The 13579-nt window shown below is 33.6% G+C and overlaps 1 protein-coding gene across 4 annotated transcripts in view; it reads left to right on the top strand.

The window, feature by feature from the left end:
- Positions 1-13579, top strand: part of KYNU (kynureninase) — a 109389-nt gene that overhangs the window by 62640 nt on the left and 33170 nt on the right. For all 4 annotated transcript variants that reach the window (XM_039855288.1, XM_039855287.1, XM_039855286.1 and 1 more), the window contains 2 exons: positions 7552-7650; positions 8436-8509. In XM_039855288.1, the coding sequence (XP_039711222.1) occupies positions 7552-7650; positions 8436-8509 (173 nt within the window). The remainder of the gene's footprint in view (positions 1-7551; positions 7651-8435; positions 8510-13579) is intronic.

Below are 13579 nucleotides of genomic sequence, written 5' to 3' on the forward strand. Positions count from 1 at the left end.
ATTGTCCAAGAAACTTCATTGTAAAAGCTGTCTGAACGAATAGCTTATGTAATAAAATTACAACAGAAACAAAAGACCTCAAATAATATTCTTTTGAGATTTAACATCAGTTTAGAGAATATGTATTAACAATTATATGACATTATTTGTTCTTGATTTATTTATTCAACAATTATTTAGGTTCATATTGTGTAAAAGTAGAAGATAATTAATTGGAAAATTGCTTCAAGAGATCTATACAAATAGGTCTGGAAGATGAGAAAGAAGAGTGTTTGGCAAAGAAATTTTTCTATAGAAGTTATCCTGTAATCAAAATCTGAGCTATCTAGGCAAATGAGGAGGGACAGAATACCCTAGAAAGAAAGGTTTATGCAAACAGAGAGAGGTAGATATGAGGCACCTGAGACAAGAAAGTCGAAAAAGACCAGATCATAAAGTCATACCAAGGAAAATAAGTTACATTCCGAAGTTAAAGGGAGGATCTTTGGAGGAACACAGGGAGTCTTATAATTAATTGAATGTGTGATTTTAGAAAGCTCATTGGAGGCAGGCAGGCTGGAAATATTCAGAATGAAATAAACCACTGGACGCAGACTATTAGACTATTTTAATAGTTTAGGGATTGACTCTAAAGCAAAGTGACTGAACACTGCTATCTATGGTTCTATGTGGTTGTAGCAATATGAGTGTGAGCTCTTGTGGATAATTTTAATAAAAATCTGTTAAAAATATTTGTTAATATAAAATTTTTCATAAAGTAGATACTCATGTTTGGAATTTATATTTTTTCCTAATCATATTGTTTTACCTACTTTTACAAATAAAATACTAAAAATATTAACTGGATGGCCATAGAGAAGTTAGGGAATTATTAGTTATTTCTTTATTTTTATGATGCTGCCATCTAGTGAAACATTTGTAAAATCACTTTGTGGTGAGATCAAGTTTGTATCTTCTAGGGCTTTCCTAAAAATGGTTACATTTTAATAATTAACGTTTTCTGCTATCCATGGGGAAAGAATTGTACATGCATTAAAACATTATAGGAGCCGCAGGAATTTTTTTTTTTTTTTTTGATGTGGTACCACAGATGTGACCACAGGGCTTTTAATAACAAGATAAGGTAGGTAAAGTTTCATGGTTCATTGCATCATTCTTTATAAATAATTGATAATAAAATGAAAGTGCTGCCTTTTCTATTCCTTGATTTTTCTAAGAAATTCTGAGTTGTAAATAAATATCTATTAAAAATTAAGTTGTAAAAATTGTTTCATAAAAAATCAATGCTTTAATTAAAAATGTTGAGAAAAAATTTTCAAATTCAGAATTTTCTTTCTGAAATAGGATTTCACTATTAAAACTGTATCTTAAAATATAAACAAACAGGAGACCATTCAAGAGTATATAGAAGATAGATGCTGTGCATGCCTCCTCTCACGACCATAGCAAAATTATAATGAAACTACAGAGCAACCATCACTGGGAGTCTCCTGAGGTCTGGCTGAACAGAAGTCCTACAACTGAGGACACAAATAAGAGGTCACCCCAAGATTTGTAGGAGGGAGTGGAGATATAAAATGACCCAGTCCCACAACCACGTGTGACAGTTGAGAATAGAGTTATCTTGGCTACAGAGCCCCCACCTTTCCCCTGAGGAGCAAGGAGTTTTGGACCTACACTGGGCTTCTCAGAGCAGAGTTCCAGTGTCAGGATAAAAAGTCCCCACAACCTCTGGCTGTGAAAACCAGCAAGGGTTGTGGCTGAGTGAGATGGAGGGCTGCAGGAGTTGCCGACATTCCTTTTAAAGGGCCATGCCTGGACTTACTAACAGATTCACTCGCTCTGGGCTCTCACACTGGGGCAGCTGCTCTAGGAGTGACAGTGACATACAGAGAGACCCTGAGTTGTTGGGTTTCAGGTTGAGGCTGGAAGGGCAGCTTTCTCCTGGACAGAAGTGCTAGCAGTACTCACTGTTCCTTTGTTGAGCCCTCCTCACTCCCAGCACGAAGACACAGGCAGCCTCTATACCTCAGTCTTCATCAACCTGGATAACACAGGTCACTTCACCTAGGTAATTCCCTAAGACTCTTGCGATTCCACTCAAGCTGCATCCAGTGGTTTATTTCATACAAATAGCCTGCCTTGGCTCATGCTGCAGACTTTCTCAAAATCTATCAAAGGCTCATAAAACCCAAAGAAACAGCTTCTGGCTTCAATGTACCCTGTACCTTTTGCTGAGCAGCTCCAAGTTTGACACTAGCAGCAGCCAGCCTCAGTTCCTGGCTTGGCCTCTTGAGATGCCTATAAGCCCAGAATGGGTGGCAACCATCTGCGGTTTGCCTTGTGACTCTTACTAGGTAGCTCTGGCTGTGCACAGGCTGTGGTTGAACTTAGCCTGCATCTGGGACCCTCGTAGGAGGCCCTTGGGCCAGCATATCCAGTGGCTGGCTTTACCAGAGCTAGACACCACCTAGGGCTGCATCTGTGGAGGACATATCTAAATAGCAGACTGAGCAGGCACCAGAGCCCTGATGAACTGAATCTTGCTCCATAGACTCAATCCCTCACTGGCCAATTCTCACAAGCAATCAGCCCAAGGGCAAATCTCTCCCATCGTTGTGCAAACAGCAACGAAGTCTCAACTACAATAGAAAGGCACATACAACCCACACAAGGGACACACCTTTAGCACATGGCTCAGGTGACCAGGGAAGACTGTGGCAGTGGACCCCACAGAACATTTATTACATAAAGCCACTCTACTAAGACCGGAAGATTAAGGAGCCCTACTTAACACAGAAGCAAACACAGGAAGGTAGCCAAAATGAGGAGACAAAGAAACATGTCCCACATAAAAGAATAGAACAAAGTTCCAGAAAAAGAACCAAACAAAATGGAGGTAAGCAATCTACTGGATACAGAGTTCAACACTGGTTATAAGGATGTTCAATGAATTTAGGGGTAGATCGGATGAACTCGGTGAGAACTTTAAAAAAAAGATAGACAAAATAAAAATAGATATGGAAAACATAAAAGAGAACCAGTCAGAAATGAAGAATACAATATCTGAGATGAAGAGTACATTAGAGGGAATCAACAGATTGGATGAAACGGAGGATCAAATCAGTAACATAGAGGATGGGGTAGCAGAGGACACCCAATCAGAACAGCGACAGGAAAGAAGAATCCAAAAAAAAATGAGGATAGTTTAATGGGCCTCTGGGACAACATTAAGGGTAACAACATTTATATCATAGGAGTACCAGAAAGAGAAGAGAGAGAACAAGAAAATGAAAACCAATTTAAAGGAATAATGATGGAAAACTGCCCTAACTTTATGAAGGAAATAGACATACAACCCCAAGAAGTTCAGAGAGATCCCAAACAAGATGATTCTAAAGAGGTCCATGCCAAGACACATCATAAGTAAAATGCCAAAGGTTAAAAACAAACAGAATCTTAAAAGCCAAAAGAGAAAAACAATTTGTTACCTACAAGGGAGATCCCATAAGACTGCCAAGTGATTTCTCAGCAGAAATTTTGTAAGCCAGAAGAGACTGGTAGGAAATATTCAAAGTGATGAAAAGAAAGGATCTACAGCTAAGATTACTATACCCAGTAAAGCTATTATTTAAAATCAAAGGACAAATAAAGAGCTTCCCAGACAAGAAAACGCTAAAGGAGTTCATCACCACCAAGCCAGTATTACAGGACATGTTGGAAGGACTTCTTTAAGAAGAAGAAAAAATATGTATCAAAAATATGAATAAAGAATGATAATAATTACATATCTATTAAAAATACTTCAAGTGAAAAATTATTAAATGCTCCAATCAAAAGAGGGTACCCAAATGGTTAAGAAAACAAGACCCTTACATATGCTGCCTACAAAAGACTCATTTCAGATTAAAAGACACACACAAACTGAAAGTAAATTCAGTTAATAGTGAATATTTCATGATGGACCTAGAGGGTATTGTGCTGAGTGGAGTAAGTCAGATAGAGAAAGACAAATGCCATACAATTTCACATACATGTGAAATCTAAAGAACAAAATCAACAACAACAACAACAAAAAAAAACAGAAACAAACTCATACATACAGAGAACATTTTTGAGGATTATCAGATGGGAGAGTGGCTGGAGGTCAGTGAAAAAGGGAAAGGATGAAGAAGTACAAATTGGTAGTTACAAAATAGTCATGGAGATATAAAGTATAGCATAAGGAACATAGTCAATAATATTGTAATAACTATGTACAGTGTCAGATGGGTACTAGACTTATTGAGGTGATCATTTTGTGAGTTATATGGATGTCTAATCACTATATTGTACACTTGAAACTAATATAATATTGCATGTCAACTATAATTGAAAAATAAAAAATATTATTAAAAAAATCCATATATTTGGATGAGGGTAACTTTCCTCTTGCCAGTATTTCAAACATATATATAAACAAATGTGTGCGTGTGTATGCGCGCGCGCGTGTGTGTATTGAACCTAAACATTAGTCTGCAAACCCAGGTTTTGATAATCTCTAAATTTTGATAGAGATTAATTGTATTTCTTTCCTATCACTCACAAAACTTCTTTTAGTATGGAACATCTGTTGTATTTTTATGATATGTATTGCTTGCTTATTTTTTTGTGAGAAACAGTCAAAAAAACTAATTAATTATGTAGTAGTAGTAAAAACTTTTTTAATGCGATGCTAGCTCTGACAACATTATAATGAGCAAGGTTTCCAATTAACTGACTCTTCAATATATTGAGTTTTCTTTACAGAAACTAAGCTATAGGGTAGGGGTCAGTAAATCTTTTCTGCAACAGGTGATATTAAATATTTTAGACTTGTCAGACATATAGTCTGTATTGCAACTACTCAATTCTGCTTATAAAAGTAGACATAGACAATATTTAAACAAAGGAGATTGTTGTGTTCATATGTAACTTTATATTAGAAAGAGATCATAGTTTATATCCTTCTGTTCTAGGGAAAATACCTGTAATAGCAATTTGGAGTTAGTTAATGTTAAGAGGTAAAACAATCTAAAACTGATCTCTCTGCAATTGCTTCCCTCAAAAGCTTCAATCGATAGACATGTTTCTTCAAAGCTGCAGGAAATTTAAAATTTTGAGAATGCAATTATTATCTGTGTACTTAGTAAGCTAAGAATAGAATTTAGAGGTAAAACATTTTTGCAAAGTAAAGTATCATCCTCATTTAATGATAAGTTTATTTTTTAATTCATGTTCATGGACAAAGTTGTCAATGTGGAATGAATCACTATGTTCTCTAAGTAAAACTTTTAAAATTGTGATATGCAGAAAGCTAAATGGTTTGACAGTAAGCCATTAAATTAGAAAGTTGCTACTTGGGTACACTTGGGAGAATAAAAATTTACTGCTCCAGGTTATCCTTATGGAAACTTAGTGGAAACAGAGGATCAGTTTCTAAAACACTGACTTCTACTAGGCAGAGATACAAAACATGTGAAGCCATACAAATAAATAGCTAAAACAGAATAGAGTTAGATAGTAAGAGACTGTTCATGTCTCACATCAGTAGGGAGAACACAGTGTAGAATCAAAAACAGCATCGTATCTTATTGGTCAACTTTGTGTCGGCTGATCTTGGCAGGAGTTGGTCTCAGGGATCCTGCTAGTCTCAGCTGAGCTCCCTTATGCACCTCTAGCTAACTAAAGGGAGATGGGGAGACCAGCAGAGCTATGCTGAGTTCAGGAATGGTGATTTTAATTCACATTTTTTTCTTTTTCCATCTGGGCCAGCCAGTTGGCCCAGACTAGTTATTTTCACGGAAATGGCAAAGGGAAAGAGAAGGCAAGCACTCAAAAGCTTTGGGGATTCTGCTTGCATGCATTACATGTGCTGACATTACACTGATCAAAATAATTCATCCGGATGATCACAGAGGCAGAGAATTGAGCCCTGCCCACAGTGGGTGGAACTGAAGTGACATGGCAAAGGACAAGGATACAAAAAAAGACAAAGAACTAAAACCATTAAGGCAATTTACCACAGCACGTGTACACTTGAATTGATTAAATTAAATATGGACGTGACATGTGATTAAGTGATAAACTGCAAACTTCTATTAATTCTTTCAGGTTGATAGGATACACTAAAGCAGATGTTCTCGAACTTTTTAGTAATGCAAAACTTTTACACTCTTAAAAATCATAGAGGACCTGTGTTTGTAATTAAAACAGAATTTTAACATGCATGTATTTGTTTTATTTTAGAATAGCAATAACAAACCCATTACACATTAACATAAATAATATATTGTTAGAGAGACAAAACTATATTTTCTGAAATAAACAAAATAATATTTTATGTTTAGCAAATCTGTTTACTGTTTTATTTAACAGAAGACAGCTGATTTTTTATATCTACTTCTGCATTCAATCTCTTAATTTTCTTTTTCTTTGTGAAGAATAAAGAAAATTAGCCCTTGTGCCGATATATAGTCAGAAAAAGCAGAAGTAGTTCAACAGGCTTTTCAGTTAATTGTGAATATTTTTTGATAATACTCAAAATTTAACAAGTAAGAACTTAGGAGTTATAGTGTGGAATGTAAAACCATATTACTAAACTTTCTGTACTTTCTTACATTAAAATCCATTGGTTGGTTTTGCATTTTGAAGAGCTCTTTTATCCATGATATGTAACATCAAGCAATTGTCATTTGGAAAATATTGGTTCACTAAGTATGAATATTTTTCAAATATTTACATAACTTATTATACATTATTTTAAAATTAGATATTACTACTAAGCTCATCAGAAATATCTTTAAATCTTGGGAAGGGGTCATCCTCATAGAAATGAATACAAATTTTCCAAGTTCTAATTTCTCTTGGAAACTACTTTTTTTCTTTGTTTTCCTTGACTTGACAGACTCATGCGGCTCACACTACTGTCTATCAGTTTCTCTTTCATTAAAAAAAAAAAAAAATTATCAAGTAACAGTGGCTTGTTCAGCTTGCAACTCAAATAATATCATAAGTGCATTATGTTGAGACAACCATCTTACTTCGGAATGTAATCAAATGTTTTATGCATAAATCCCATCTTAAATCTTAAAAATATGAGAATTTAGGTATTGAGATTTAATAAAAATTTATCATGTTACAGCTTTACCAAGGAGACTTTTAAATGAAATTATTTTTTTTCCCTGCAACTGAATGGCTTTGATATGCAATGACTACCAGTACTATTTGGTGCCACCGCCTTGATTTATGCTAAGTTGCCGGTAGTTTTACCTGTCACTACCTTTGCATTATCAGTGCAAATGTCAACACAGTGACAAAGGCAAATAATGTCTTTATATTATGAAAACTATTTAGACCTAAGAGGGTCTTGGGAATGCCCAATGTTTGTGATTTACACATAGTAAACCACTGCACTAACGGGTGAACCATATTTACGGTACAGCAGTTTGTCAAAGATTTTCTTAAAGATATTTGTACTTACTATTTTAATCATTAAGCAAATTTAAAACTTGGTATTATGTTCCCCCCCAGGGTTGTTTCATTGGCTTTGATCTAGCACATGCAGTTGGAAATGTTGAACTCCACTTACATGACTGGGGAGTTGATTTTGCCTGCTGGTGCTCCTACAAGGTACAAACTGGTTAATATATTTACATCCTTTTATTCCACATTAACTTTAACCTAAATAAAAAAATGAATAGGTGACCATTTTTAACTATTTGAATTACTTTTCTCCATTTCTTTTATTAGGATATTTTGTGGTTTTAGTTCATTGTAGAGTCATACAATAGAATTGTATGATTAAATTCTGGTGTTTCTATTCCCTATAGAGTACTTATTCCTTCAATTCCCTGGCTGCTATTTAAAAAAAAAAATTTTTTTTAAGTTAGGGGGTTCTGGAAAAGAGCTCCACACTTAAAACTTAATTCAAATTGATTAGGTTCTGAGTTTATTTTGTTTTGTTTTTGATACTTTGTGAAATGTCTACATATGTAAGATAATTCTTATTTGTAGACAATTTAATTGACAAGGAGCATGAAAATGAAACTAATTTTATTTTAATTTAAGTGTTTTTAAAATATAATACTTTGATTATTATTTAAATATTTTTGTGACAAAATAATTGAAAGTATTGTGTTTTGAAATTAGATTAACTTCAGTAAAACCATTATCTACTAGTTAGGACAAAATTTGGCCAAAAAGTAATAGCTATTTATACTCAATTAATAATGCTATGTTTCATTTGTTTTTCTTTAAACAAAGTAACCCAAAATTTTGTTTAATCATAAATGCTCAAATAATCATACATTTGGATCTGGCTAAAGGTCAGTTTCATAAGAAAAAGTATGATTACATTGTTAGTTTTTGTTGTATATTCAGATAAACCCATACAACTTAATGTATTTTCAATCCAGTATTTAAATTCAGGAGCAGGAGGCCTTGCTGGTGCCTTTGTCCATGAAAAGCACGCCCACACAATTAAACCTGCGTGAGTATCATCTTTTGATTATTCTTTCATGATGATTAAATTAATTTTCATTAATAATATGCTAAATTTACATAAATTCTTTAAGGAGCTACCATTAAGAATCTGAATTGATTATAATTATTTTACTACTTTATTAACAATGATTTGTTTATCAGAAATAAATGCTTTCCAAAGGATTCAACTGGTTGAACAAGAAATTTAATCACAAAAATGAAAGCTTTGAGGCTAAAAAAGTCATATAATCATGTAGAGGAAGGAGATGGTTTAATGCAAAGAGACTACTTAATTTTTTCCAAAAATTAAACTTTAGAAAATTTCAGATTTCTAACATTAATGAGTAAATCAAAGGCAACTAGAAATGTGCCTAATTAAATGTGATGTGTTGTTATTTTTAAATGTGATGTGTTATTATTTTTAAAAATCTCATCTGCCTCTAAAGCTAGAAACATAATATGATGGTCTTGTAAGGAACATCTCCTGTCCTAAAAGATTTTATAACCTATTAAAACTGAAGAAGCTGAACACTGAGCAATACACTGACTATATAAAAAACAATACTTTTCTATTTTATGTAACTTTCTTCATTTTTATAGAGCAAGTATAAATGCAAATGTAATACACCAACAAATTTACACATTTTTATTTGAGGAACTCATAGTATTTCTTTTATTTTTGTCTGGTATGGCGATAAAGAAATAATATTCTGGGGGAAAAGAATCTTCCATAGTTGTTGTTGCACAGTATGTAGTATAAGGAGAATGTCTAGACTCTTAATAGGTAACGTAATGAAGTTTGATTAGTTTTCTGAATCTTCTCAGCCACTGGCTTAGTGTTATATAATCTTCACAAGAATTAAAGCTGAATTAGTAATAACACTTGGAGCGCTTCACGTTTCTGAGGTTCTACACATATAAATCCTAGAAATTTAAGATTATTTTCTATAGTTTATTTAATTATGTTTAAAAATTCTTCAAGATTTTAAAGTTTTAAAATTAAACAGAGCATTCTCTTTAGATAGGTATTTGTCAGGCAGAAATCTCCCTCTCATAACTGTCAGTACATTAGATTTCTCCCCTTGTCCTAAATTCTCTGAAAAAAATATAAAACATATATTGTAGGAATACTAGGCATTTTTTAAAAGTTCTCTTTTTTATTTTTCACAAACTTCATTGATGTTATACCTAGCATATTTGTTTTCCATACAGACTGTATATAGATATTACTGGCTTTTGTGTGGTGATTCATCCTGACTGATTCCCACTCTTCACTTATTTAAATTGTAAAAGAGGATTTGATGTATTATATCAACCCAAAAGATGAGCCAGTGCGGGTAGCACGAGCCAGTGGGGGTAGCAAGGTTATCTTAAGTAATCTATACAAATTCTAGAGAATGCAAGTTTTGACAGTTAAGCTCTGGTCTTACAGCATCAGTCTATTGCTCTCGAGATTTCTTTCATCATTATTTGCCCTTTATGGCTAAGAAGCAGAAGAGGGTGAAGGGGTTATAGTGTGCTTGCATATGCCTTATCTTATAGAACTCCGACATGTTCTAGATGCTGTAATTGTTAAGTTTATGATCTTAGAAGAAAGACCATCTAGGCAGACAAGATTCACATTCAGTATGACCACTTGCTGATCTATAACCTGAAGAATGTTCCTTGACATCTCAGCGTTCTAGCCCCTAAATAAAGACAGTATCAGTACCTACCTGTAGTCAATTATTACGAGAATAAAATAAGATGATGCATGTAAAGCACTAAGTACAGCCACTTACGCATTATATGTGATCCATACATGTAAGCTAAGTACTTTGTTAACTCATTGTGAAGTTTCATTTGTAACTTGCAGATTTTTGCCTAGTAGAGATCATTTCTCTCAAACAGGAAACATAACCCCAAAGGTTATGTTTTGTCACCTTTAGGATATTAAGCAGTTTTGTACCTATCACCAAGTTCATTTCAGCAGGCCTTTGACACAGACTGACTTTGTAAGTCTCCATAGCTTGAATTCTCTCTAGTACCAGACTTACCATCTTACTGGTTTCTTCACTAATTAATGAGTTGAATGAGATCTTTGTGTATGTTCATTTGATATTTGTACAAAAAACATGCTTTTAACTTTTTTGAAAATTGTACATTACTAACTATTATTGCATTTTAACTAACTGGCTTTAGAGACTAACAAGACTCAAATTAAACTTGACTCACAAAACCCTCCTTCAAAAAACTGATTGTTTGTTTGTTTGTTTATTGTTAAAGCTTCTTTTTATATTCCATCAGAATGACTAATTCCAATGGTACTACCTTCTACACTATAGTGGAATATAACTGATAATGATGTTGCAGACTTTGTTGCTTAAAAAAGGATGACATCTAGTGGCTAACCATGTTATTTCAAATAAATAGTATCCAAATAACATTTCTTTTCCTGGTCAGCATACATTCTTTATCAAGGATTCTTAAAGTATATGTACTTAAATTATTTTTAATTTTATATCATTTGACTATATATTTATACGGCAATAATTGTGTAGTCAAAGCCTTTGAAAAAGAGGTAGAACAGGATGAAGGAGGAAGTCAAGGTGGGAGGTGTTCTAGGTGCAAGGTTAAAAAGCACGCATAAACGTGGGGAAGAAGAGTATTATGGAAGTGGTTGGCCTACGTGGTGTAGAGAGCAGATTCCAGGATATATAATTCTGAATTCTAAAAGTTTAATATTTAGTATGTAAATTTAAAATATCTTTTGTATGATGTTTCCATAAGCAACAGGTAAATTACATTTCTACCAAGATATTTCACTTCGTTTTGTTTGTTTGTTTGTTTGTTTAAATAGGCATTTTGGCCAAACTGATGACCTAAGAGTTTTTCTAAGAACTCTTTGCCAATAAAGAAAATGAGTAGGAATCAGAGTCAATCCACTGCATTAAACATCATAACTGAAGCTATTATTTACAGCTAGAATTTGACCTTTCCCTAGTTTATCATCACTTTTTCTCTCCGGTGACATATGCTAAACTTCATTTGTAGCTAAGAATTATACTAAATAAGGATTGATAGTGAGTAAACACCATCTTGTACATTTTTTTTTTTTTCCTTTTAGGGCTGACTTCAATTCAGTCTATAAAGTTGTTAGTTGTTGCTCTGAATATGAAAAGAAATATTTTCATATGTAAAAATTTGACAGAAATGTATCACTAAAAAAGTACTTAAAATACCTTTGAATTTTTCTTTTTAACTTTATAAATGTTGACTTTTTTGGTACATTTTAAGTTAATATTTAACCTTTTGATTTTAGTGGTTTCAAAAATATCCAAAGCTCATAAAAAGATTCTTCTGTAAGAACCCATAGACTGCAATTCAAGGTTCTCTTCTCCTGCACTTTTTTAAAGAGAGATTCTAACATGAATATAGGAATGGATTATATGAGCTGTTAAGATTCCTTCTATAATTTACTTTTTCACACTGTCCAGTGTAATCATACATACTGGAAAACTGCTCTTCCTTACTTTCCATGGTGGTATAATAAACCTCCAAGTATTTCCATGTGCTAGATCTCTTGAGTGCTCATTTATCCTAGATTTTTTTTTTTTTTAAGCTTTCTGAGTGGCTAGTAATGGGGCTTAGTAATAACTTTGATGAAAATGCTAGAATTTCAAGTCATGCCAATACATTTCCATAATCAACTAGAGGTGTTTGATTGAAGACTTTAATAGGGATGACATTTTAAAGACTTCATTAAGGGCTTGAGTCATCTCCTTTATTGTAATAAGTAATTTGCAGGTTAAAAGGAACCAGTGAAAGAGGTTAGTTGACTTCAGTGCATGGTTCAGACAAATTTTAGAACTCAGAAATGTAGGTTATTATTATCATTTGGCAACTTGAAAAAAAAAAAAGAGAAGACACATTAAACAATAGTCAAAAAGTCTAAGAAAAGATAAAAATAAGTATTAAGAATTTTGGCAAAAAAAGACTTAAAAAATTATAAGCGTATACCATGCTTGGCTCAACTAACTGCACAATTAATGTTATAAAAGGAGAACATCTAATGCGCCTTTCTTCTGGGCAGTGCTGAGTTGATTTAATTCCACATACTTCAGACAGTGGTGGAGAATGCCATAGCCCAAAACTTATCTACAATTTAAAATTCGTTTTGGTTTCTTAGTGATCCTTTCTGACTTACTACTTTTCACATCCTTGTCTAGTGTCTGCGTAATGTCTCCTTGTTAAAGACTGAAAGAACGAGGACGTGTAGGTGGCAGTAACAAAATGTGTAAATTCACAAGACTCCAGGCACTTTCAATTGGGATAGGCCAATATCAGTAGGTTTCTAAGCGAGTGTTTCCCCCGAATCTCTATTTGAAATATGACCTAGCCCTCCCAGGTCACATGTTTTATTTACCTCTTCAGCCTGTTACTGGAGTTGGGTATTCAGCATTAATGTGGATAACTTCTCAGCAACAACTTCTTGACCTCTCAGCCATGTTAGGTATACTTGTCCATCCTCTTTGTCATTAACGTTGACCTCCCACAGTCCTAAGCTTCCAGTGTACCATTTTGTCTTGATTCTGCACCAATGTTAATGATTACTTTATTTCACAAGGTTTACTCTTTCACTGTTTCATGGATTCTCTCAATGTCCTCTTCTCTGGGAGTATGTCATCCACAGTCATGATTTCAACAATTGACATTTGTAGAAGACACCGATTTGTATTTCCAGCTTTACCACTTGCTCAATTTTTGGCCTTTATTTTCATCTGATTATATATTGCAAGAGTTCTTGATTATCAAAGGGTTACTTCAGTCCCCGAAGATACATGGTAATGTAGAAAAACAAAGGTTGTCATGATAAGAAATATTCACAAATGAGCTACTCACTTATAAAATTTGCCCTTACCTAACACCTTTTCTCAATTAGTATTAGTACTTATCTCTGAGTTATTATTTTAAAAAATCTTAGTCATTTGCTGATTATAAAATGTTTTAATATCAAATAACACAATGAAAACATGATGAAATTGGGTTATAAAGTAAATTTTTTTTAAGAGATTCAAGATTTCATGAGGCAAGTGAT

This window comes from Pteropus medius, unplaced genomic scaffold (genome assembly GCF_902729225.1).
Source record: "Pteropus medius unplaced genomic scaffold, Ma_sr-lr_union100, whole genome shotgun sequence".
NCBI classification, from domain to species: domain Eukaryota; kingdom Metazoa; phylum Chordata; class Mammalia; order Chiroptera; family Pteropodidae; genus Pteropus; species Pteropus medius.